This window comes from Callospermophilus lateralis, chromosome 19, assembly GCF_048772815.1.
Source record: "Callospermophilus lateralis isolate mCalLat2 chromosome 19, mCalLat2.hap1, whole genome shotgun sequence".
NCBI classification, from domain to species: domain Eukaryota; kingdom Metazoa; phylum Chordata; class Mammalia; order Rodentia; family Sciuridae; genus Callospermophilus; species Callospermophilus lateralis.
In genome coordinates this window covers 30,808,092-30,835,088 of record NC_135323.1, presented here as the reverse complement: position 1 = coordinate 30,835,088, position 26,997 = coordinate 30,808,092, and the positions used below count along the sequence as shown (strand labels likewise).

Genomic DNA, 26,997 nt, shown 5'->3' with positions numbered 1-26,997 from the left:
ATGGACCTGATCCCAAACTTTTCCATGGAAACCTGGGTTCTCCTGGGAATCAGCCTGGTGCTCCTCTATCTGTGAGTAACTGTCCCAGTTTCTCTCTTGAAACCTCCCATTTCTGTGACTAGGAGGTTTAGTGATTTGATTTGATTTGGAGGATGAACTTTGGAGTGAGTCTCAGTTTGAACCCAGATTAATCAACCAGAAGAGTTCAGTAGATGCAGATTACAAACAACTGGACACCTTTGGAAAAGTGATGCACCCTTTGCAAACTTTCAAAATTCTGGGGATAAAGAGGAGTCTTCACAACTTTCTGTGTTATTGTTTGTCTTTTGTGTTCTATGTGCACTAGAAGAGACGTGTAGGAGGCTTGTCTCCTGTGGAACAGGTGGTTCCTGCTCCTCCTCCCACATCCCAGCACCATTTGTAAAATGCACAAAGTGCAGCCCAGGTGCTACCACAGGCTCAGACTCAGTTGTTCCCTCTGTTCTCTTCCCTTTCTCTGGAATAGCTCTTCTCCAAAAACTCAAATGCTCCATCCTTCAATATGCAACTACTGCTGAATGATGAAAGTACTGAGCAAAGACCTGGGAGAAATTTGGAACTTTTATTCCTTAAGTTAGCATCAGTGTAGAGATTTGTTTCTCCATTGATTTAAAATCTAATGACAGCTTCAAGAGACAGAATTTTCCGAGCCCTTTTTGTATTTTAAATATTTATTTATGAAATTCCAGAACAGGAGCATGAATAAAACCACCTAGTAGAAGAATTCCTTTAAATAGTGGGATTCCTGGGCTGTGGTTGTTGCTCAGTTGTAGAGAGCTCATCTGGCATGTGAGAGGCACTGGGTTCAATCCTCAACACCACATAAAAATAAATAAATAAATAAAGGTATTGTGTCAACCTACAACTATAAAAATATTTTTAAAAATAGTGGGATTCCTGGTTTCATGGAGCATGGGAAGAGAGCAGTTATTTCTAACTGAGGGTAGAAAACATTGCCCCAAGGAGATCTTTGACTTCTATCTTAAATCCACTTTTACAAGAGTAGGTATTCATAATGATGTGAAAATAGAAAATATAAACCTGGTTGTAGCAATTGAAGTAAAGAGTAGTATTCAGACTTTTGTTGCATCTATTTTCCCTCCAGTGGCATTGTAAAATTAATGAAAATGTTTTAATTTTATTCTGTTCAATAGTAGAATTTTTTTGAGGTAAGTTCCTCATGTTCCTTCTGAGGGTCAGAATAGGACCCTTGGATTTTGTATTTGTGAAAACCAATCTGTTTAAAAATGGCCTCATCTTTTTTGAAGAATTGAAGGAATATTAATCTAATACATACAACCATGATGTAGATTGCACATGTCTTTAAATATAGCTGCCCAGCAGGTTATTCTTACTCAACAGTTTCCCATATGCCAGTGTTCTTAATCTCTTACAGCAGATGAGTAAGGGAGAATGTGGACCAGGGATGCAATAAAAGGCATCCAGATAGGAGTTATGAAAAAGTGGGAGATTATTCGTCTCTGCTCAGGGAAGAAGTCCCAGAGTGGGGACAGCCCCACTGGAGGCCACTAGAGGGGCCAACATGGTGGCATCGAGTCAACTTCCTAAATTGACACCAGTGAGTGAAGTGACCTGGAAGAAATCTAGTCTGAATGACTCAGGAATTTTCAAACTGATGTTTGGGGACTTATATCAGATATTCACTAAAGCATTCGGAGCCTAATGATGGAACTCAACAATAATCAGCTGATTTGAGCTAACTATTATGACTTTTGTGGTCTCTCAGGGAATGTGAGAGAGGAGATGATGAGCAGATGTAATTAGAGCCATTGGAGTTTTTTTTGTTGTTGTTGTTGTGGTGGTTATTTAGGGCCTACATGTTACCTGACTGGCTTCACTATTCCCATTCTTGATCAGTGACTCGTGAGCCAATATATACACACAGTCACAATCCCTTGTCCTGGATTTCTCTTCCACTTTACAGATATGGGACCTATTCACATGGATATTTTAAGAAGCTGGGAATTCCAGGGCCAACACCTCTGCCTTTTTTTGGAACTCTTCTTAATTATCGCCAGGTGAGTGTCATTTGAGCTCCCTGTTTTGCCTCTTTTGGTTGCAAACACCTTCTTAGTTACATCAGTAGAAATTTAGCTCCGTGAGAGAAGTTTTGAGATTTCAAGCTTCAGAACCTGTGTGAGGGCCCCATCCAAAGCACAGTCAGGTTTACCCTGGGGCTCTGTTTACAACTCCTCATAGTGTCAGGCTCACTTCTGTTGATGAGCTCAGGACTCTGGGTCATCAATAATGTAAGCTGTGGACTTTATGTTCAGACTATGAGCATTCTCACAGAGTTTTCTGTTTTTCTCAGTGCAGATTCTAGGAAGATACGCTCATATCTCTGGGATGCTTTATTTGCACAGTTAAAATATTACAAATGAAACTCAGCATGAGGAAGATTAATTGCTTAGTTTTTATGATGAAAACTCACAGCCAGTGTCTAACTATCTGTGTCTCATGTGCAGAGAGGTAGCATCTCCCCTTTTCTAAGTTGAGCTCCAGCACAGGAAGGCAAGTCCACTTTTATTTGGTCACTATGTCACTTACTTACTCAACAACATGATTGTGACAATATAAATCTCCTAGGCTAGAAGAGGTTTCTGACATCTTTACTCCCTAATTCTAACAGAATTCTACCACAGAACATGAGATAAATTAAAATTATACTTGATGAGGAGATAAAAGATCATGCATGGCCCTGGGAAACACTCACTTTTCCTCACCCTGGGTTTCCTCATGTGCCCATGGAGGTGATAATTCAGAAGGTCCCAGTATTTCTGAGAAAACACAAGCAGACGAAGAAATACTGCAGAAGAGAAGCATGTTGTATTCATAGACAAGGGGAATTGTTGATTATGTATAATAGTTATAGAAAAATATAGTGACTTTACATATTTTATTTCAAATATTGCATATTTTCTCTTTTCTCCTCAGAAGCCTCTGAATGAGAGCTTCTCTCTAACCACCTGTGAGGAACAACAAGTCTGATTTGATGGGATTTGGGTCATTTGATGCAATGTCAGTACATTTGCAACAATAATGTAATTTCATTTTGTTCTTCTTCCTAGGGTTTGTCTAGTTTTGACACAGAATGTTATAAAAAGTATGGGAAAACATGGGGGTGAGTATTCTGGAAATTTCTCTTTGGTAGACTTGTTATGATGTGGCTCCCCAACTCGTGAGAACAACCTCAGCTCTGAACATTTGGGATGCAACCTTCTGTGCTGCAAAATCTTTGGAGGCTTTTCCTGCCAAAGGTTCTGCATGTCACCAGGAGTCTGGGTCTACGCTCCGACTTAGGTTGAGAATGTTGCATGTTTTCACTTTTCTCCTGCTTTTGATGACCCAGAGTCTCCAGCCTTACTTTGTTTCCAATGTCTGGCTATTCTTATCTTCCCCATTTTTCTTTCTTTTTGACACCTTTAGATGAATAAAATGTATTATTTGAGAACATTTAAAAAAAAAATCATGGGCATCATCTCTTTCCTCCACTGATTTCCTTTTGATTTAAAGACAAAATTCCCTTATTTAAATTTCAGATTCAATGTATGCTTTTGAACAAAAGGCTGGGAGGTATTGGGAAGCAGATGGGAAGCCATTTCTGCTCAGCTTCTCATTTCCTTTACTTTCTTTCTTCTTTTTAATTGTCATAATCATTGTTGCTCATATGCCATTTTTAAGTTTTCAGTGTAGACTTTTCAATTTTCTTTCCCTCCTTCATCTATTTGATGTTAAGACCAGACATAGGATGCAGTTCCACCAGGGAGTTCCCTGGTGGATTGATGGGGTTTATATTGGAGAGTGGCCTCAACTAACTGTAGCAACTAATCCCTTTCAGAGCTGGTGGGTGTTTGGTGGGAGCCATAGAAGAGGTGTAATCATTTTGCTCTACAGTAAAAATAGTGATAGAAGACATTGACTCTTCTTCTATATCTTCTCTCATCAGTCCACAGAAGGCCACAGGGCTGGCCAGAGTGTTCTGCTAAGTTGACGTGGCCCATAGATACCATGTGATCCAAGGACACAACATGCTCCACTGGATCTCCAAAGCCCCCATTTCAGCTACCCCTTGCAAAACTTAGTAATTGTGAGGAGTTAGTCAATTATGTGCCTTCAATTTTTTCACAAACCTATATTTTTACATGTAAAAAGTTGTGGAGACTTGGGCTAAGGCTGTAGCTCAGTGGTAGAGCGCTTGACTAGCCCGTGTGAGGCACTGGGTTTGATCCTTAGCACCATATGAAAATAAACAAATAAAGGCTTCTGTCCACCTGTAATTACAAAAAATTAGTAAATAAGTAAATAAATAAGTAAATAAAAAAATTAAAAAATATGTTATGGAAAGTAGTATAGGCAATACTATTGTATTCACCATCTAGATTTAACAAGTGTTCCAATGCTATTTCTAATTATGATCTCTTAGAAGGTGTATTTTGTCTCTAAGTTTCTCTTCCTACCTACTTTACGTACATTACCCTTTATGCTATGAAGACTCCAGTGGTTTCTGTGGTCAGAATCCCCAACCAGAACTTCATGTTCCTACGTATTGTAGGAGTAGCCAGGTAGAATAGATAACATCAGGATCAAAGTCTGGATTCCTGCTGCAGAATCTGGCCTGTTAGATTTAATCAGCTTTGCTTTCCCAACACAGCCTGTTTGATGGTTCACAACCTGTTTTGGCTACTACAGAGCCCAGCATTATCAAAACAGTGCTGATCAAAGAATGTTATTCTGTCTTCACCAACCGGCGGGTAAGTACTCACTTTTCAACATTATAACATTTATTTAGTTATTTTTAAGTTTTTATTTGTTCTTTTTAGTTATACATGACTCTAGAATGTATTTCGACATATTATACATACATGAAGTACAACTTCCATCCTTGTTTTTGTGCAAAATGTGGAGTTTCACTAGTTGTGTATTCATTTATGAACATAGGAAAGTTATGTCTGATTAATTCTACAGTATTTCCTATTCCCATCCCATCATCCTTCCTTTTGTTCCCCTTTGTCTAATCCAAAGTAACATTTATTTATTTAATTTATTAACTCAATTTTTATCCTGAGATATTTACAAATTCAGAGGGCATTCCTTGCCAAAAAATTACCAGGCAGTTTCATGTATAATTTATTCTGCTTTACCCAGTGATAATTTCTTACATGACTATAAATTTATTAAATTCTTGTTCCTATAGTAACAGGAAATTGATACAATCTAGGCTTTTTATTTTCATTTTCCCATCTTGTGTGCCTATATGAATGAGTGTGCAGCTCTGTCCAAATGTATCACATGCCTACATTTGTGTAGATTTAGATTATGTTTTTAATGTGTTTTAACCAATTCTTCATTATCCTTAGAAATCTGCCTGACTTCTTGTGTGGTGACCACATTGGACAAAGATTGCACCTATAAATAGGGAAAATCCTATCTGTATTTCTTTTATTTATTTGTTTTTCTTTTCCTCTGACATCAGCTGGGAGTTCCAGTGTGAAATTGAATAAGAGCCAGGAGAGTGAACATTTGAAGGATATAGACTTTAATCTTCCAAAGTTTACCCCAGTTTTAGATGAGGCTAATGTGTGTGTGTGTGTGTGTGTGTGTGTGTGTGTGTGTGTGTATTTCCATACAATTTCTATCTTCACTTTTTAAAAACTTTGGAGGCTAGGGATATAGCTCAGTTGGTAGAATTCTTGCCTCACAGGCACAGGGCTTGGGGTTCAATGCAAAATTTAAAAACTTTGATTAATGTATGATAATTGTGCATGATAATTGGATTTGCTGTGATCTTCAATGCATGCATATATTGCACACTGCTCAAATCCAGCCTCTATTTACTTGCCTTCCACATACCCCTTCCCAGCAGGTACAAATCACTAATCTACACTCAGATGAATGTTTTTACTTGTCTTTCTGTATATGACTGAGCAGACATTGTTGAATTATTCCTGATGCTTGGGAGAAAGCATTCAGTTTGCCACCAGTAAGTATATTGTTAGCTAAAAATTGTTTTTTGTAGAATCTCTGTCAAGTTGAAGAAGCTTCCCTCTGCTCCTAATCCCCTAAAAGTTTACAGTGAATGAGTGCTGGAAGCATACATTTTTTGGAGGTGGTGGGGTACTAGGGATTGAACTCAGGGACACTAGATCACTGAGCCAAATTCCTGGTCCTATGTTGTACTTTATTTAGAGACAGGGTCTCACTGAGTTGCTTAGCACCTCACCATTGCTGAGGCTGGCTTTGAACTTGTGATCCTCCTGTCTCAGACTCCTGAGCTGTTGGGATTACAGGCATGCACCACTGTGCCTGGATGGAAGCATACATTTTAACACAATAGTATATTTTAGATGATGGAACTAAATTTCAAGGGTTTTACTTTGGTAGTCTAGCACCCAGGTGAAAAATAGAATTATCTTTCTTTTCTCCTCTGCCCTTTTTGAAAATACTGAAAGAACTTCCATTAATAACTTGTGGTTTTTCTTCCTTTTTTACACTTATATTCCAAATCCTTTCAGTTTCAAATATTATTATTTTTAAAATTATCTTACCTAGGCACCCCTTTATCAAGATGCTTATGCTATAAATGCATGTAAAGACAGAACTGATCATAGGTAACATACAGTTGACAAAGAACATCTAGTATCTGTCACCAATCGATTTCTGCTCTGCATAGCCCTGGAGGTTGTGCTAGGTCCTCTTAGGTCTTCTTCCTGTCTATTCCCCTGGAAAAAGTTTCCAACCAAGTGGAAATTTTGCATCTAAACAAAGGTTGGAATACTAAAAACTATGTGAGGTCCCTGGGTGTCTCTTCCAAACTCTCAGGAGGTTAGGCACTTGAAATAGATATTATTGAGTGTCTGACATAGGCCCAGATACCTAGTATGCAGTCATTAAACATTTTTTTTTAAAATAAATGATACTTATTTAACAACTTTTGCAACTGTGGAGACGTTCACATTTATGTAGGACAAAATCTCTTTTCTCTGGGCTCTAGGATTTTGGTCCAATGGGATTTATGAAAAAAGCCGTTTCCTTGTCGGAGGATGAAGAGTGGAAGAGATTGAGAACACTCCTGTCTCCAAACTTCAGCAGTGGAAAACTCAAGGAGGTAAGGAGGGATTTTCATTAAAAACATAGAGAGTAAATCTGGGGATGGGTAGAAAATGAGATAGATAGTAGTCCCTTTTAAAGGCCTTTTAAAGGGATAGTTCTCTGAATTTGAATATCCTAAAAGTGTTCTTTTATGTTTTAGAAGAGATATACTGAGATTCATTATAAATGTCCCATACTTCTTCATCCTGGGAAATCCATAGCCTTGGGGACTGAGTCTCTCAGTTAACTATGGGTGATCTTGTGTTTTGTGCGCAGATGTTCCCCATCATTAACCAGTATGGAGATGTGTTGGTGAAAAACATGAGACTGGAATCAGAGAAGGGCAAGTTTATCAACTTGAAAGAGTAAGTAGCAGGGCAGCTCTGGCATTCCAAGCTCCAGCAGGAGCCCCTCTAACTGCCTGCCACAGAACGGAATCCCAAATGTTGAGCTAGTGCAATGAGCAGACAAAAGCAAGTTTGAAGTCACAACTCCAACTTTTCATCTAAGAAAGGGCTGCTCCAACCGGGAGACAGGGCAGCTGGGGAGAAAGGATCGCTCCTGTATCCACCAAGGTTTGTTAGGGTACTGTTTATGACTTTGGATACACTAGAAGACAAAATACTGTCAAGGTCAAGGTCACCTTTTTTGAGCCCTCTAGGAAGACTCAGTTATTCCACCCTTGTCCTGTTGAAGCTCAATTTGTACACAACTGTCATCATCTACATTCTATTTGTGCTACTGTAGTGTGTCTGATTAGGGATCTTATCCCTGTGTGGGTGAGCTTCTTGAGTTCAGAGGGGAGTCTAACTCACCTCACTGTCCCTATCACTTCTGGAACAAGGGCAGTACCTCATTTGAAACGCATAAAGACCTCATGGTCAGTGTGAAGGGATCATGGACTCATCTGATGATCCAGCAGATAACTGTTGACAATGTGGGGCTCTCTGCTTGTCTTCCTTGGGCACATGAACTTACTCCTACTTCTTGTTGCATGTGTAGTGGAAGGATTGGAAAGAGGCACTGGTTTTAACTTTCCATGTCTTTCTCTATTCAGCATCTTTGGGGCCTACAGCATGGATGTGATCACTGCTACATCATTTGGAGTGAACATCGATTCCCTCAACAACCCACAAGATCCCTTTGTGGAGAAAGTCAAGAAGCTCTTAAGAATTGATTTCTTTGACCCTTTGCTCTTCTCAATAAGTATGTGGACTACCATGTTATTTATTCATTCTCTCTTTTTAAATAAGAGTGTTATTGATACATAATTAATATACCTTTGGATTACCCCACTTAACTTATACAATTAAATGGTTTTCAGTACAAAGATATGTGCAGCCATCACTAGTGACCATTTGTCAACTCAGAAGCAAGCCATCATTTCATTATTAACTCTCTATTCCCCAAGCCTAAGCAACCATGAATCTATTTTCTGACTCTATAGATTTGCTGATACTGCGGATTTTCTCTTAATGGAATCCTAAAAGTCATGTCTGACTTCTTTCATTTATCATTGTGTTTTCAAATTCTTCTATCCTAAAGCATGTGTGAGAACTTCATTCCTTTTTTTAAAGACATTATTTATTTGTTCTAATTAGTTATGCATGACATCAGAATGCATTTCACTGCATAATACACAAATGGAGTGCAAGTTTCCATTTCTGTACTTGTACTTAAAGTAGATTCACACCATTTGTGTCATCATACATGTACCTAGGGTAATGATGTCCATCTTATTGCATCATCATTCCTATACTCATAACCCTTCCCTTTCCTTTCCTTTCCTTTGCCCTATCCGAAGTTCCTCCATTCCTCCAATGACCAGCCCCCTTTATGGATCAGCATTCAATTATGAGAGAAAATATTTGGCCTTAGGTTTTTTTGGGATTGGGTTACTTCACTGAGCATTGTTTTCTCCAAATCCATCCATTTATCTGAAAATTTCATGATTTTATTCTGTTTTAATGCTGAATAATATGCCATTGTGTTTATGCACCATAGTTTCTTTATTCATTCATCTACTGAAGGGAATCCAGGTTGGTTCCACAGTTTAGCTAATGTGAATGCAGTTGCTATAAACATTGATGTGACTGTGTCCCTGTAGTATGCTGATTTTAAGTCCTTTGGATATAAACTGAAGAGTGGGATAGCTGGGTCAAATGGTGGTTCCATTCCAACTTTTCTGAGGAATCTCCATACTGCTTTCCATAATGGTTGCATCAATTTGAATTCCCACCAGCAATGTAAGAGTATGCCTTTTCTCCCACATACTCACCAACATACATTTTTGCTTATATTCTTCATAAATGCCATTCTGAGAGAAGTGAGATGAAATCTTAAGAGGAGTTTTGATTTGCATTTCTGTATTTACTAGAGAAGTTAAACTTTTCTTCATATATTTATTGACCAATTGTATAGCTTCTTCTGAGAAGTGTTTGTTCAGTTACATATACTATTTATTGATTGTATTATTTGTTTCCTTGGTGTTAAGTTTTTTGAGTTCTTATATATCCTGGAGATTAGTGCTCTATATGATGTGTATGCTGTAAAAATTTGCTCCCATTCTTTAGGCTCTCTCTTCACCTTATTGTTTCTTTTGTTGAGAAGAAGCTTTTTAGTTTGAATCCATTTGATTCTTGATTTTATTTCTTGCACTTTAGGAGTCTTGTTAAGGAAGTCAGAATCTTATCCAAGATATGAAAAATTTGGCCTACTTTTTCTTCTATTAAGTGCAGGGTCTCTGGCCTAATTCCTAGGTCCTTTATTCATAATGAATTAAGTTTTGTGCGTGATGAGAGATAGGGGCTTAATTTCATTTTGCTACATATGGATTTCCAGTTTTCCCTGCATCATTTGTTGAAATGGCCATCTTTTTTTCCAATGAATGTTTTTGGCACCTTTGTCTAGCATGAAATAACTGTATTTGAGTAGGTTTGTCTCTATGTCTTTTGTTCTGTAGCATTGGTCTACGAATCTGTTTTGGTGCCAATATGGATTTCCAGTTTTGCCAGCACCATTTATTGAATAGGCTCTTTTCTCCAGTGAATGCTTTTGTCACCTTTATCTGTTATGATATAACCATATTCATGTGGGTTTGTCTCTGTGTCCTCTATTCTGTACCATTGGTATACAAGTCTATTTTGGTGCAGAAACCATGCCTTTTTATTACTACATCTCTGTAGTATAGTTTAAGGTCTGGTATTGTGATGCCTCCTGCTTCACTTTTCTTGCTAAGATTTCCTTTAGCTATTCTGGGTCTCTTATTTTTTGAAACACATTTTAAAATTGCTTTTTCTATTTCTATGAAGAATGTAACTGGGATTTTAATAGGGATTGCATTAAATGTGTAAACACTTCTGGTAGTATGGATTTTGCCAGAATTTAATTGAGAATGTTTACATCTATGTTCATTAGAGATAATGGTCTGAAATTTTCTTTTGTTGATGTGTCTTTGGCTGTTTTTGGAATCAGGGTGATACTGGCCTCATAGAAAGAGTTTGGAAATGTTCCCTCTTTTGCTATTTCATGGAATAATTTGAGGAGTATTGGTATTAGGTCTGCTTTGAAGGTCTTGTAAGAATCTGTCTGGCTGGGGCTCTTCTTTGTATGTAGACTTTTGGTGGTGTCTTTTATTTCCTTGCTTGAAATTGATCTTTTTGACTTGTGTATATAATCTTGATTCAATTTGGGTAGATCATGACTCTAGGAATTTATTGATGTATTATATTTTCAAAATAGCTTCTAATTATGTTCTGTATTTCAGAAGTGTCCATCATGATATTTCCTTTTTTATCACAGATTTTAGTAATTTAATCTCTCTCTCTCTCTCTCTCTCTCTCTCTCTCTCTCTCTCTCTGTTAGTGTGGCTAAGCGTTTATTAATTTTATTTATTTTTTTTCAAAGAACCAATTTTTAATTTTGTCAATTTTTTCAGTTGTTTGTTTCAATTTCATTGATTTCACCTCCAATTTTAATTATTTCCTGTCTTCTACTACTTTGGGTTTTGATTTGCTCTTGTTTTGGGGGGGCTTTGAGATGTAATGTTAGGTCATTTATTTGTTGACTTTTCTTCTTTTAAGGAATGAACTCCATGCAATAAATTTTCCTCTTAGTACTGCTTTCATAGTGTCTCAGAGATTTCTATATGGTTTGTATCAGTGTTGTATCAGTGTTCTCTTATACCTTTAAGAATTTTTAAATCTCCTCTCTGATATCTTCCTCTATCTCTTGCTCATTCAATAGCATTATTTTTTAGTCTCCAGGTGTTGGAGTACCTTCTATTTTTCATTTTATCATTGATTTCTAATTTTACTCCATTGTCTGATAGAATGCAGGGTACTCTGTTTGTTTGTATTTGCTAAGATTTGCTTTGTGGCATTATATATGGTATATTTTAGAGAAGAATCCATGTGCTCTTGAGAAGAAAGTGCATTTACTCATTAATGGATGAAATATTCTGTATATGTCTATTAAGTCCAAGTTATTGATTATATTATTGAGTTCTATAGTTTCTTTGTTTAGCCTTTGTTTGGAAGATCTATTAGATCTATACTGGTTAAAGTCATCCAGTATTATTGATTGTGGTCTATTTTACTCTTGAAATTGAGAAGAGTTTGATGAATGTAGATGCTCCATTGTTTGTGGATATATGTATTTACTAGGGATTGCTGCCTTGTATAGCAATTTAATGTTTACCTAGTAAAGTAAGGGTCAGTATGTTTTCCAGAAAAGCCACAACCATCTCAAGTTCCCACCTGGAATGCACAAGGGCTGCTGTTTCTCTCTATCCTGTTCAACACTTACTTTTTCCCATTGTTTTGTTTATAGCCATTCTCCCAGGTGTATCGTGGCATCTCATTGTGGGTTTGATTTTAATATCTACAAACTAATATGTTGAATAAGTTGAGCTATTTTTATGTCTTCTTTCTATAAAGGTATTTTCAAGTCACAATTGTATTTCTGTTTGTAGGCGAGTTGTATGATTTCTATATTCTGGATACAGATTCCTGATGTGATGTGTTTTGCAATTTTTTTCTCCTCATCTACAGGTCTGGTTTGCCTTTTTTAATTGTATATTTGGAAGTACCATCTTTTTATATTTATAATAAATGATTTTTGTTTTTATTGCCTTTCTTTGGCTTCACAATCTTAGACTCCAGATCTAAAATTGTAAAGTTTTACTTTCTTGCTTTTTTCCTAAGAGTTGGTTTAATTTTATGTTTACATCTTCGGTCCATTTTTAGTTGGATGTTTTTTACCATATAAATCCAGGCCCCAACTTTAATCTTTTGCATGTCTCTGTCCAGATGAACCAACAGCATTTATTGAAAAGAATGGTTTTTCCATATTTCACTTTCATGGCACCTTTCTCATAAATTCTTTGAACCATAGACACGTGGTATTATTTCTTATCAACTCTACAATTCATCTGTCAGTTTTTTTTGTCTTTGAATTTTAAGATAACATCATTTGTAAAGAATAATAATTTGACTTCTCTTTTTCCTATTCCTTTTATTTCATTCTTTGGCCTCATTGCTCAAAGATTTCAGTTGATACATTGACTAAAAGTGGGGACAGTGGACATCTTTGTCTTATTCCTTATTTTAAAGAAAATGCTTTTAGTTTTTTCTTGTCCATATGCTGGTTGGGATTTTTCATATATAACATTTATGATGTTGAAGTAATTTTCTTCTATCCTTTGCTACTTCAGTATTTTAAATTTTTGATCAGTGCATTATAATTACACATAATATTGAGCTTCATTATGACATAATTATACAAGCATGGAATATAATTTGCTCTAATTCAGTCTCTAGTACTTCCCCTGTCCCTCTCCTCTTCCTCTAACCTGTTCCCTTTTCTTTAGTCTACTGGTCTTTATTCTATTTATTTATCATTCTTTTTAATCAATGCATTATGGACATGCAAAAAGGGGAAATTCAACTGTGGTGAATTATATGCCCCCTTTATGTCATCCCAGAGCTATTGGATATTCTCATCATGGTTTCTTTTTTTCCCCCTTTATTGCTGACTGAGGTTTATATGTCTTCTTTCAAGTGTGAAGTTTTATATTCCAGGTGATCTAATCTATTTGCAAGAATTCAGCTAGATTTTTATTTGATTTATTGAGATTTTTATTTCTAGGATTGGTTTGGTCTTTTCAGAATATCTTTCACATCCTGTGTTCTCAAACAGTGTTCATTCCTTAGATCATGCTTTAGGTTATTGATAATGTTAATAATCAACTTTCCAAATTATTCGCTTGGGATTTCATCAACTGCAATATTTGTGAATTTAGTATTGGAGGATAATAAGCTTTTGGAGACAGGCTGTCATCCTGTCTCCACATGTTTGCTGAGATTCTGTATTTGTGTATATGTTGAGATGGATTCCTTTTGCTCACGTATGTGGGGGCTTTTAATGAATATTTATTTCATCATTTTAAGCTCTGATATGAAGACATATCTTAACTTTAACACATATAATCAATGTAATCAGTCTTGGGCTCAAGAACAAGTACCACTTTCAGAGAATAAGTGCCAGTAATAGTAATAACTTAATATCAAATCATATATCAACATATACTATAGCATTTATAACTAATGAGCTCTGCAACTCTATTAACCAAAGAGAAAAGTAAGTGAGGATTAACATAGAGTAGGTTGAAAAGATTTAGCATTACCAATATATTATGGCAAACTGTATTAGAAGGGATAAAGCATAAAGAAAATAAAAAATAAAATAAAGAAAATGTGGGAGAGAGAGAAGAGAAAAAACAATGAAGCAGGGGAGTTTGGAACAGAGGCGAAAGAGAAGCAGAATTGACATGGCATCCATTTCATTCAAAAAGTAAATTATATGAATTCTAAAAAATATATAAAGAGAAGACACTGGGAATTTATCTCCAATAGTGAATGCAAGAAAACTCATAGAGCTTCAGTTTTCTTCCTGTTGAAGCTTTAAATTTGCAGACATTGTTTTGTGGGGGTTTGATTTTAGAATCTCCCAGTTATGAAGGATTTTGTGTGACACCAATGTCATGCTGTTTGTCTGTTTTCAGCTCTGGCCCAAGCTGGCCAAACTTGCTGGAGAAGTCTGTGTGCTGAGCTCGGACCCCTCTGACTGGCAGCATCTGCTGTGGGAGTATTGTCTGATTCAGAGCAGACTTCACTTTAAAAATGGCTTTGTTCTTGTGACTGGGGTGGGAATGTCAGTGTGGTAGGGTTGTTGGTCAACTTCTAGAAAACAAAGAGAATCAGTATAGGGTCTGGGTGTCTCACACCCCTCCTTCAGAAAGCCTGAGTCCCTGTGCTGGGGGTGTGTGTGGAATGTTTCCCTCCATCCTTCAGACCCTCTGGAGCTTGGGGAGGTGGCACAGGTGCTGTGGGATGCTGTCACAGGCCCAGGGTTTTCAACCTGACCCTGATCTGAACTATTTCCATCCCCTGCCAGCCAAGGTCAGACTGCCAATTTCAAATGAAAGTGCCCTTCACTCTTCACTCTGCAGACTGTCAGACAGCTGCAGGTTGCCCCACAAAGCTTCTCCTTTTTGGTGTTGTAGTCCCACTCCTGTGTCCAGATTGATGCATGATATGGACACCTGCCAATACGGTAAAAGGTAAGGATTAGGTGGCCATTTTTCTTGGAATTCAAAAAGAAAATATACCAGAAACAATACAAAAAGGAGAAAAAAGTGAAAAATGAGTGAAACATGAAAAACAAGGGTAAATTGCAGGGATTCCTAGTCTCCCTCCCAGGAAGTACTAACAGAGAATGTCTTTAGCTGATGCCACTTCCCCACTTTTACTCTCTGCTGGAGAGTGCCTGGTCTTTCTGTTGAGCTAGCTCTGATGAGCTGATTTTCTTCTCAGATGACGATTTTGTTGGACAGCAGCACCATTCATCTTAAACTGGGTGGGAGTAATTTGGGCCCATCGGGGAGGAGCTTCCTCTCCCCTAGTGGAACCACTGCACACCCAGAACTGCTGCTATCTATCCCATGAATTAATTCTCTTTATATTCTAGAAGTTGATATTTTTGAATTTCGCCTGATTGCTAGTTTTCTGGGTTGCTTGCTATCATTTCCTCACAGTCTTCCCAACTCCTCACAGAACTGTTGTTTTAAGTCAATCTCCAGGGACTTCTGGGATATTGTGAGTTCTGCTGATACACCATTTTTTTTCCTGATCTCCAAATCTGAATTTTCTTGTATATAATTCTTTTTATATGATGCTGGGTTTAATTTGCTAATACTAGTTGATATTTTGCATCCATAATTATAAGATATATCAGTTTCTAGTTGCCCTGTGGGATCTTTGTGTTAAGTCTTATGATTAGGTTAACACGGGCATTTTAGGATCTTTTACAAGTGTTCACTGTATTCTATATTAGAAAATACTAGATATTTCTATGAATATTTGTGAAGAAGTAGAGAATTTGTATTAGTTCTTTGAATGTTTGGTGGAATTGTCCATGGAACATCTGGACCTGAGCTGCTCTTTGTAGAAATGTTCTTAATTTCTATTTTAATCTCATCATGTGATGTATGTCTATGTAAATTGTCTATTACTTTTTGTGTCAGTTTCTATTGTTTGTGTTTTTCTAGGAATTTGTCCATTTCATTTAAGTATGTAATTGTTGTGATAATCTGATTGTTACAATATCTTGATATTTCTTTCTATGTTTATAATGTCAGTATTTCCCATTTTTCATTTTGAATGCTAGCAACTGTTGTCTTTCTATTTCTGGGTCAGTCTAGCTACTTTCTTGGCAACATTGATGATATTTTTCAAATAATTGCATGTGTTTTTATTAATTTCTTCTATTGACATTATTTTTTTGATTAGATTCCACTTTGGTCCTTAATGTTTTCTTCCTTCTGTTTTCTTTAGGTTTAATGTGTTCTTCTTTTTTTCATGATTTATTGTGTGAAGTTTGATTGTTCATTTGTGATCTTTGTTTTTATTTAATAGATAACAATTTTCCGCTACACAATAATGGCTTTTTCTTCATTCCACAAGTGTAATGTATTATGCCTTCTTTTTTTTCTTTCAGTACTTTATCTGTTTTCCCTTTATATTGCTTCTTTCATCCAGTGTTTATTTAGGTGAATATTGATTAATTTTCCCATACTTTGAGTTTCCCAATTTTCTTTCTAATAATGCCTTCTGGATTCCTCCTGTGGTGCTTGAGGAACACAGGCTCTGTTGGTCCCATCCTGACTGCTCTTTCTTGAAGAGCATGATTAACTGCAGCCTCAGACTAAAGTCTAGTTTTATCAAAAGACACTCTATTCCAATACATGAAGAGGAAAGGGGTCAGGGTTTTCATCTTGTTCCTTTGGTCACTCCACAGAAGCACAAGGGGCCACTGATCTCACTGCTATGATGGTGGCCCTATATATGACATCCTCAGCCAGTTGCCTGGAGCTCAATCAGCAGTCTCAGAAGGAACAGTTCCTCTTTAGGAACCCTTGTGACTTCCACTTTTCTGATTGGTAGAAAAGATGTAATTGCTCCAGGTAAATTTTACATTTTTCACTGAAGTGTCCTTTGTTTTTTCTTTTCCCTGCAGCAATCTTTCCATTCCTTACTCCAATTTATGAGGCAATGAATATCTCTATGTTTTCAAAGGATGTCACAAATTTTTTAAAGAAAGCTGTAGAGAGAATGAAAGAAAGTCGCCTTCAAGAGAAACAACAGGTAAAATCCGGTGGTGGATACAGAGGAGGTCCGTGTTTTGATAACTTATTTGCCTATGGGTGTATGACTTCCATACTTCTTTGTATATTTTTAAAAGGCAGATGAAGAACTCTTGTTTGAGAGTAGTAGAGGGTTTTCATTTGGGGAGAATAAAGAATTTAACATCTTGTAATTGAGATACAAGAATGAATCAGAGAGGGAACTGAATTAGAGTAAGATGTATTCCAAGCTTTTATAATTATGTCAAAATGGACTCCACTCTCATATAACTAAAAATAACTAATAAAAAGATTAAAATAAATAAAATTATATATTTCAAATATTGAAAAAAATAGTGAACAAAAGAGAAAACATTTACAATTAAATAATGGGCATGGAATTTAGTTTGTCAAGGCATAAATATTGCTGATAGAAAAAGTCCCAAATACTCTAAAAAGGAGTCCTTGTACATTGTTGAGTAGAATGTAAATTAGGACAGCCTTTATGGAAAATTGTCTGGAGGGCCTGAAGAAATCAAATACAGACCCACCATATGATCCAGCAATCTCACTACTGGGTATCTAGCCACAGGAAGTGAAATCAGAATGTCAAAGAGAGATATGTGCACCCATGTTTATTGTTGCACTAGTTTAAAATTGTTCCTATTAATTGATCCAAATAGATTTTGAAAATATCCATCATCAGGAAATGATAAATGCAATTAAAGATGTGTCTAAACTGACATAAACATCAAATAGCATATACATTTATCAAAGTAATCAGGTACCTTGTTAATATGTGTATAGCTTAATGTTTTTATATATCAGTTGAAATTATTTTTTTAAATAGAGGAATTTTTTATCAGGTCCCTTCTCTTCAATAGATAAAATTTCAACATAAATTTTTTTCCTGGTGGTTTAATTTTATCAGATTTTATATTGGCAAAGAATCATTGCACTTACAAACCTCTCACTTTACCAAAACTCCACAGAAGGCATCTTCAGGGTAACTTTTACTGTCTGGCCCCCTCATGGAGCTGGCCTGGGTTCTTTAGTGAAGGTTTTGTCTCATGTATGAAGGCCAGCACAAGGATGTGTGCAGGCCAGGGAGCCAGGATGGGCCCTCCAGGTGTCAGGACAAAGTTCATAGCTTCAAGCATGGTGGGATCTTTCAAGAAGCTTGCCCAAAATCTAATGATGAGCACTATAAATGGCAGGAGATTAATCTGTGGCATCTTTGGTGAAGAATTAAGGCAGTAAAACAAAATATTGCAGTCCAGAACTTCTCCCTGAGCAAACAAATGTAACAGGAGACAAAGCCAGCCACTCTCTGGCCAGGAGGCTGTGTTCAGAATCCACAGAAGCTCACAAGCAGGGAGAGCAAAGACCAGTAGCTGTTGGACACCAGCCAGTTTTCACTTAGGGAACTGTCCTACTCTCCAAAGTTTGTAGATGGATACTTTTCTTCCCTGATGACTTAGGAAACTCCAGCTGGACTTCTGCACTTAAAGAAATCATAGTCTCAGAAGGGTAGATAAGTTCTGCATTCTTAATTTTTTTCTGACTTCATAGTTAATATTCTATCTTTGAAATCACTTTGTTTCTAGCATCGGGTGGATTTGCTTCAGCTTATGATAAATTCTCAGAATTCCAAAGATGTGAACTCTCATAAAGGTAACCAAGGTTGCTACCTTATCTACTAATGGGGAAACTCAGTGGGAAGGTTTGTTCTTGAAATGTTCAGCAGGTTTTCCAGGAAGAAGAGCATTTCTACCAAGTTGCAGAAAGGCCATGCTTGGATATTACATACAGTAGCCTGAGGAGCTTTCTAGAAGCACACCTAGAGCCATGTTCAATGTTGAAGCTGATATAAACAAGTATTTCTTTCACTAGCATGGTATTTTTATTCAACTTATTTTCTTTTTTTTTTCATTTATTCAGTATACTTTTTTTTAATTAATTTTTATTGTAGGTTGTTCAAAACATTACATAGTTCTTGATATATCATATTTCACACTTTGATTCAAGTGGGATATTTTTATTTGATGCTCAATTTCTCCCTTATTTGTCCACTGGAACCCCTTTCATGTAGGCTCTTGAGTCCTCTATTATTCTTGTCACCTCTCTTTGTGATTGTTTAAAAAGTAGCTTCTGTTTATTCTGAGAAATTGTACATCCATATCAATATTGAGCTGAAAACATAGAGGTTCTCCATGTAGTCTTGAATACACTAATTCACTCTTAATATCCACCACCAGAGAGTTATATTTGTCACAGTTCAGGAACCTGTATTGACACACTTCTATCATTCAAAGTCCACAGATTTCCTTAGAGTTTGCTCTTGGTCTTGTACATTCTCTGACATGTATCCACATTATAGGAGCATTCAGTGTATTCTGTGCCCTTTTCATTTATTTTCCAAGTATTTTCTTGCTTTCTGATTTAAGATATTCTAGGTTTCTGCTCTGTTTCTCCTGACAGCTTTGGAATTGGTGACTTTTCCATGGATCTTAGGGTTTTATTTATTTATTACTTAGTAATTAATGAAATTTAGAAATCAAAATCTGTGATCATCTTGTGGATTTTTGCTTTTAGATATTCTCAGCAGACAAGATTATTAAAATGAAATACTTCTACATGAAGCAGAGGAAAGAAATACTTCTGTATCTACTCATATCCAGTGATATAAACTATTTTTCTCTCTCCTTCAAAGGAATTTTCCTAATTTAGAGCTTATTTCTGTGACACAAATACTCCCATTGCAGTTCTAACTTGGGGTACCTAGTGTCTTGAGAATCATGAAAAATTCCTGAATGTTGAACAATTAATTCTAGAATGAGGGTTCGGCTTATTACAGCCTGCCAGTGTACATATTTTAAAAAAAAATCTTTATTTTTTAGTTGTAGGTGTACACAATACTTTTATTTTATTTTTATGTGGTGCTGAGGAACAAACCCAGTGCCTCACATGAGCTAGGTGAGTGCTTTACCACTGAGCCACAAACCCAGCCCCAGTGTACATATATTTTTTAAAATATTTATCTTTTGGTTGTAGACGGACACAATATGTTCATTTTATTTATTTATTTTTATGTGGTGCTGAGGATTGAACCTCGGGCCTCACACATGTGAGGCAAGCACTCTACTGCTGAACCATAAGTCCAGCCCCCACCTCCAGCCCAGTGTACATATTTTTGTCTTCACATGTGCATATACATACATACATACATACATACATTCATCTATCCTATATGTATCTACCCATTTCTATTCAGCTCTCTGTGATGATGAAAACAGTCTATAGTTTAACTGTTTCAAAATAAAAACCACCAAACACGTGTGCCTACTGACCATTTGACATGTGGCTAGTGCCACTGAGGAACTGAAGTGTACTGACTTTTAATTAATTAAAATTTAAACATTCATATATGGCTGGTAGCTATGAATGCAAACATCCGAGCTTCAAAACTTGACTTAATTTTCTTTTTTTGGCGTTTGGGAGTGGGGTACCAGGGATTGAACTCAGGGGTACTCAACTACTGGGCCACATCTTCAGCCCTACTTTGCATTTTATTTAGAGATAGGGTCTCATTGAGTTGTATAGCACCTCACTGTTCCTGAGGTTGGCTTTGGACTCGTGATCCTGTTGCCTCAGCCTCCCACTGGGATTACAGGTGTGTGCCACTGTACCTGGCCCAAACCTTGACTTTATAGTCTTATTTCATGGGGTTCAAACTCACTGGGATAAAAGATTTCATAATTAGATATTCTCATGACATCATCATAGAAAATCATCATAGAAAAAAATATCAGTAAATCTGAACTCTGTAGACCTTTCAAACACTTGTTTTGTGTATTCTTTTGTTTTATCTTGAATTGCATGTTTGGCACAGGGACCATGTTTATTTCAGGGCCCCAGATATCTAAACGTCCTGATGCATTCCAAGATACATGAGTTAATTTCATCATTGTGCTTAGCTCCTGTCAAGAGAAAAATCAAGACGGAGGTCAGCTTCCATCAGAAGAGCTGTTTGGTGTGCATGATTTAGAGCAGAGAGAGGGCATGTTCTAGGGAAGGTGACACTCAGTCGTGACTGAATAAGTGTTGTGTTTTACTAAAATCGACCCTACTTTTTTCACCACATGTCATGCCCACTGTCACTCTATTGACAGTTTTCTTTTGTGACTTTAATGACATTCATTAGATCAGTTTCAGTCACTACTCTTCTAACATTGTGTTACTATGTAGTTTCTGTGTATTCTGAGATCATCCATTTTGAAGACAAGTACCCCAGGTCTTCTATTACCTGATGCCTCTCACTGCCATGAGCCCTACTTCTCAGGGGAAGATATGCACAAGAATCACCACATTTTATGGAAGTTCACATTTCGACTTGATAGTTCTAGGGTGGGTTTGAGATTCTGTGTTTCTAATAATTTCCCAAATGCTGTTGATGCTGCTTGTCCATGGACCAGGCTTTGAGTATCAACAGTCTCTTTGCTGCCCAATATTTCCTTACATTTCCTCCAACATGTTTAGATGAAAGATTCTTCAATTTCCCACACACTGAAACCTTAGTATTACAAACATATGTTACCTAGAATAATTTAAATTTGTCCTGGACGAGAATATCATCTGCTTTTTTACTTACACAAAGTAGATTTATGATAATCTAAGAGACATATTGATCATACTGTGTATCTTAGATAGAAATGGTGTTTCTTGAAATTACCTATCTTTGGTGGTGCTGAGTTAGTAGCCAAGTCCAAGAGTGGTGCTGACCTCAGGAAAACTGGATTAAAAAAAGTTTTCCTTTTTCTCCCCTATCAGATAGACACGGGAATGAAAACCACTCTGAGAATGAACCTGTATTGCTTTTCCATGGTTCTGCTTAGTGATCTGTGGGTTTTAATGGGATTTCTCTTCATGTAAACCCTGATGTTGTGATTTGCTGGATTTACCTAAGTTGTGTTTCCTCTTCCATTAGCCCTGTCTGATCTGGAGCTTGTGGCCCAATCAATTATCTTCATTTTTGCTGGCTATGAGACCAGTAGCAGTGCTCTTTCCTTCATTTTGTATGAACTGGCCACCCATCCTGATGTCCAGACCAAACTGCAGCAGGAGATTGATGCGGCTTTGCCCAATAAGGTGAGAAGATGGTACCTGGAGAGGGAGGAGAGAGGGGGAGCCTCAACAAGACTGCCACCTCGTCCCTTCCTAGGAGGCTTTGTCCAAAATAGTCACTGATTCTTTTTACCAGCTCTATTTGGAAAGGATATAAAGAGACAAATGAAGGAGAAAACAGCATTTTGGGGAAAATGTTATTCCCAAAACTACAAGGAATTTTAAAAAGAGTGAAATTTCAGTTGTACCCATTACCAGTTACCATGATGATACCTAGGAAGTGTAAGCATGTGTCACTCGAGTGTCCAGATCATTGGCTCTGCTGAGCTGTGGCATGAGCTCCTGCCTGGCTGTCTGCTGAGTGATCCTGGGCTTGGTGGGCAGGCCGACTCTGCTCTGCTCCACACATTTTCACACTCTAGTCATGTATTAGAGAGAAGCAGCCAGGGGATGAGTCAAGTTTTCTGGCTCCTGAACCAAACTCTTTTCTTCTACCCTGTGTCCTCTCCAGTGACACACAGGCATTAGTCACATGTTGTGCCTGCTGTCCTCACACCTCTGCCTAAACAGAAAGTCTATTGGATATGAAGACACCTGGTCTCTGGGGCTGGCATGGCTGGTTTGGCAGTGAAGTGGGCACAAAGCCTCTTCTTTGGAGCTCACAATGAAGCCATGAAGAACAACCAGGAGACTGGTCCAGAAACAGAGGGTGGGGCTGAGAGTGGCCTCTTGTCCTTAGAATGTTCTCTGGAACTGAAATTGTGTGACATGGTGCCAACCAAACTTAGCCTTCTTTTTGTGGTATTAGGGTGGACGTTACCAGTTTCTCCCAACATTTTTACATGATGTAGTGTTATCTCTATGATATATATATATATATATATATATATATATATATATATATATATATATATATATATTTTTTTTTTTTTTTCTCCAAAGCAGGATTATTCAACTATAAACTGATGTAGAAAGGTTATTTCCTTTTTTCTATGTTCTATTTTCTTGAAATAGATACATGGGTTTTCTAGTGAAAGGTGACAGTGACTTTCACATATTTTGCCTGAGTGTAATTGTCATATTCTGTTTTTGGTGCTATTAGTCACTTTTCCTCACATGAGAAAAAGTAGTACATGATGCTGCTGAGGATATTACACACTGAATTTGGGATTCTCCCAAAGGTCTCTTATGTACATAACTGCTCTGCACTTCTCAATGGGCCATGGACATGGTTGTGAAATGGGCATGATTGTTATTAGAATGCCGAGTCAATTGTAAGCACTACTCTCCTTCACCATTCTGAGTATATTTTGGGATCTTTTAATACTTTAATAATACAGCATAGATTGAGTTTAAAGTTATTTTTAAACCTTAATTCCCCCAAAATTCTTTTATTACCTTCAGGCACCTGTTACCTATGATACCCTGATGCAGATGGAGTACCTGGACATGGTGGTAAATGAAACTCTCAGGTTGTACCCAATTGGTTCCAGACTTCAAAGAATCTGTAAGAAAGATATTGAAATCAATGGAGTATTCATTAGGAAGGGGACAGTGGTGATGATACCAATCTTTGTTCTTCATCGAGACCCAAAGTATTGGCCAGAGCCTGAGGAGTTCCGCCCTGAAAGGTACAGGGAACCCGGGAAATGGAACAAACTGGGCTAGGCTGATTCAAACATATCCTTGTATCTATTAGTATAGGTGACATACAGTTAACTATGCAATCATTTTCATGTATGTCTTTTTATTTTAAGCTGTTTTCATGTTACAAATATGACATTTACTTGCAAAATGCTATAAATTTACGACAAGGAACAAAAAGGATGCTATATTCATCCAGTATCTCAAATTCTTTAAATAGTCACAAGTTTATAATGTGATTATATTCTCAGAAACATATTTCTGTATAAATATAGATTCTTTTTGAAAAACTAGATTGTATCATATTTATTTGATTTTGAACAAATATTCAACAATAAGCTGTAAATTCTCCATTATCACTTGATGACACTCTGTATGTACAGGTTTTGCATCTATGATTTCAACTAAATAAAAACATTTTCTTGTCATTTCCCTATAAACTGTCTAATACAATAAGTGATTATAGAGTATGCACATTTTATTAGTTATTATATGCAATCCAGAGATGATTTAAAATATATTTCAGTATGTGCTTAGGGTATACAAATATTTCCCCATTATTTTTATAAGAGACATCATCACCCAAGATTTTGTAGTGGCCAGATGCTGAAACTAATCCTCCTCAGATATGGCACCATGACTGTGTTTGTCTGTATGCATGTGTGTGTGTGTGTGTGTGTGTGTGTGTGTGTTTTCAAATTTTATAGAATGTGCCATAATTGACAAAACCACTATCTCATTTCATTTTATGTGTTTATGCTTTATATGTCTTATATTTTTTTTGTGTGTTGTTTCCTTTACTGTCTCAATTAACCATGATTCCTTTTAAACTGCATTAATCTCATCTCAAAAAGTCTGAAAGATCTTACAGGTTAAGGGAGGAGGGTGGGTGGAAAAATTCCATAGCTTAAAAATTCTCACAGAAAAACCACAGCTGGATTTCAATACAAATCAGCCCACAAAAGCTTCTTTTACACCATTGGTTGGGGGTGTCTAAGGTGCACTTTGAAACAAGTAACTGTTGAGATTTTAATGTTTTGTTGACTTGTCATCTATTGTGGAACCAGGTTCAGTAAGAAGAACAAAGACAGCATCGATCCTTATGTGTACATGCCCTTTGGAAATGGCCCCCGAAACTGCATTGGCATGAGGTTTGCTCTCATGAACATAAAACTTGCTCTTGCCAGAGTAATGCAGAACTTCTCCTTCCAACCTTGTAAGGAAACACAGGTCAGTAGATTTTCATATACATGTTTTACTTGAAGATGTTTTTCCAAACATAGGGACCTAGTCACAGAAAAATATACTCATTCATCATTTAATTCTTAGATCTATAGTCCAATGAGTCTCTTTTGCACCATCTTTGATATTTTAGAGTTCTTCACTGTGAGGGCTCTAAGTCTATGGCTTTATAAAGACCAAAGTATAAAAAACATATGGACTCAATGCAGATTGGTGTGACATGTGTACGTGTGGACTGTGAACTTGAGCACAGTGTAAATTCAGCTTTAAGTCTCCTGGAGAGACCCTGTGCACAGTCATGAGGTGTGGTGACCATAGGATTATGATGTTTGAGTGAAGCTCTCCTCACTGGGACTTACACAACCTCCCTATTGATAGTGGTTCAATTCCAGGACTTTTGGGTTTAATATGCAACTTTTCCTTCTCAGTGGGCCATCTGCATGGGAGAGGAGGATAGAGATGGTTTCAGGGCCAACTGACTGATAGGAAGGGGTCCTCTGACACACCAGGAATGGGGCAGATACTTTCTGCAAGCTCTGCCTTCTCTACACTGGTACTTCTCAATCTAAACAATAATTTGCTTCTTAAAGAGAAAAAAGTGTACTCTGTTGGAGATTCCCCCAGCCCTGTGGAATGATTCTGGAAATGGCATGAGGATATAGTCAAAACACTGAAGGTCTCAGAAATTCCCCATTTGCACTGTGCTTAGAAGCCAAGAGGAGATTCCCAAAGAGCAAAGCAAAGCATAAAGGTCTTAAGGAATTAAGACCACTTCCATCATTCTACAGGTTGAGTTCAACTAACAGACCCTTTGGAAGTTGAAGACTGCTCATGACATTGAAGTGTATAAAACCTCCTCAGGGCTCCTTGTTAAGTTTCAGCAGGCACAAAATTAACTTTCTAAAGTTCTCTAAAAGTTTGTTTTAATGTGTAGGAATCTATTTTAAATTTTTGAAACTTGTTTTTTTTTAAATTTACAATTTTCTTAAAATTATTTTTTGTTTAGTTGATAGACCTTTATTTTATTTATTTTTATGTGGTGCTGAGAATCGAACCCAGTGCCTACACATGCTATGGAAATGCTCTACCACTAAGCCACAACTCCAGTCCTTTATTTGCAATTTTATCAATAAAGTGAATAAGTCAATCTCATTTTGTCTCAGGCCTAGTATAAGAGATATTCATGAAATAATTTTTCACATAAATGAATAATTTTACTATCCCATCATGACACAGATAGAGAAGGAGTAGGAGGAATTCAAGATACATGATAGTAAAAGTAGTTTTCATGTTTGTAAAGCATGACTGTGCTTAATGTATCTTCTCTACTTTGCTGCTGCGGTTACTGTTGCTTCATTCATTGTGCTTCATTCTCCATGTGCTTGGCTATATGTTACAGATTCCTATGAAATTAGGCAACCTAGGACTTCTTCAACCTGAAAGGCCCATTATTCTGAAGGTTTTGTACAGAGATGGGACAATTAGTGGAGCCTGAACTTCCCAAAGGATTTTTTGCATGGTTCTTCTTGGAGACTGGGACACAGAACATCAAAGAACAAAAATTTATTTTGTGAAGAAAACTCAGAATGAAGGTAGACTCTATATTCCTCAATTGGTGAATGATAAGAGATGCTGGAGACCTTTGCTGAGCTCTCTCAGGGTCTGTGCAGAGTATTATCTGTTTTGTGATGGAAAGTAGGTGCCCACCTCTGTGCCAGATGTGAAGACTCACCATTTCTGCATGTAATGAGCTCTCTCTTCTCACTACCAGTTAGTACTGGCAGCTCTTCCTGAGCTCTGATCAGAGAATCAACAATTATCACCAAATTTGTCAACAATTTTTAGTGAAAATGAGGGAGACATTGATATATGATGTGTTCTTTTAAATATGCTGTGATAAGTTTTATAATGAGAAAGTCAATAAACACATCCTTATAAAATTTATCTGAAGCCTCTATGCCCATTTAAGGGGATATATAGTACTGAATCAGTGAGAGTCAAAACTCAATCTTTTGATCATCACAATCACTAAATACATGAAGCTTTTTCAGAAATTCAAATTAAATATTAAGATAGATACAGTTAACCCACTGTGAATTTTTTCATTGCTGGAAAAGTATATTCATAGTGTCCTTCTCCAATTTTTGAAGCACATA

The 26,997-nt window shown here is 36.9% G+C and overlaps 1 protein-coding gene across 1 annotated transcript; it reads left to right on the top strand.

Annotated features, from left to right (window-relative positions):
• Positions 1–26,336, top strand: LOC143384720 (cytochrome P450 3A9-like). Its single transcript, XM_076839808.1, has 13 exons — positions 1–71; positions 1,985–2,078; positions 3,129–3,181; positions 4,712–4,811; positions 7,052–7,165; positions 7,426–7,514; positions 8,207–8,355; positions 16,726–16,853; positions 18,439–18,505; positions 21,819–21,979; positions 23,360–23,586; positions 24,667–24,829; positions 26,241–26,336. The coding sequence occupies exons 1-13, from the start codon at positions 1–3 to the stop codon at positions 26,334–26,336; spliced, it is 1,512 nt and encodes a 503-aa protein (XP_076695923.1).
• Positions 26,337–26,997: the final 661 nt, after the last annotated feature.

Coding starts and splice junctions, on each gene's coding strand:
- LOC143384720 (XM_076839808.1), top strand. CDS start 1: ATGGACCTGATCCCAAACTTTTCCATGGAAACCTGGGTTCTCCTGGGA. Junction 72..1,984: donor AGCCTGGTGCTCCTCTATCT/GTGAGTAACTGT, acceptor TCCACTTTACAG/ATATGGGACCTATTCACATG. Junction 16,854..18,438: donor GCCTTCAAGAGAAACAACAG/GTAAAATCCGGT, acceptor CTTTGTTTCTAG/CATCGGGTGGATTTGCTTCA.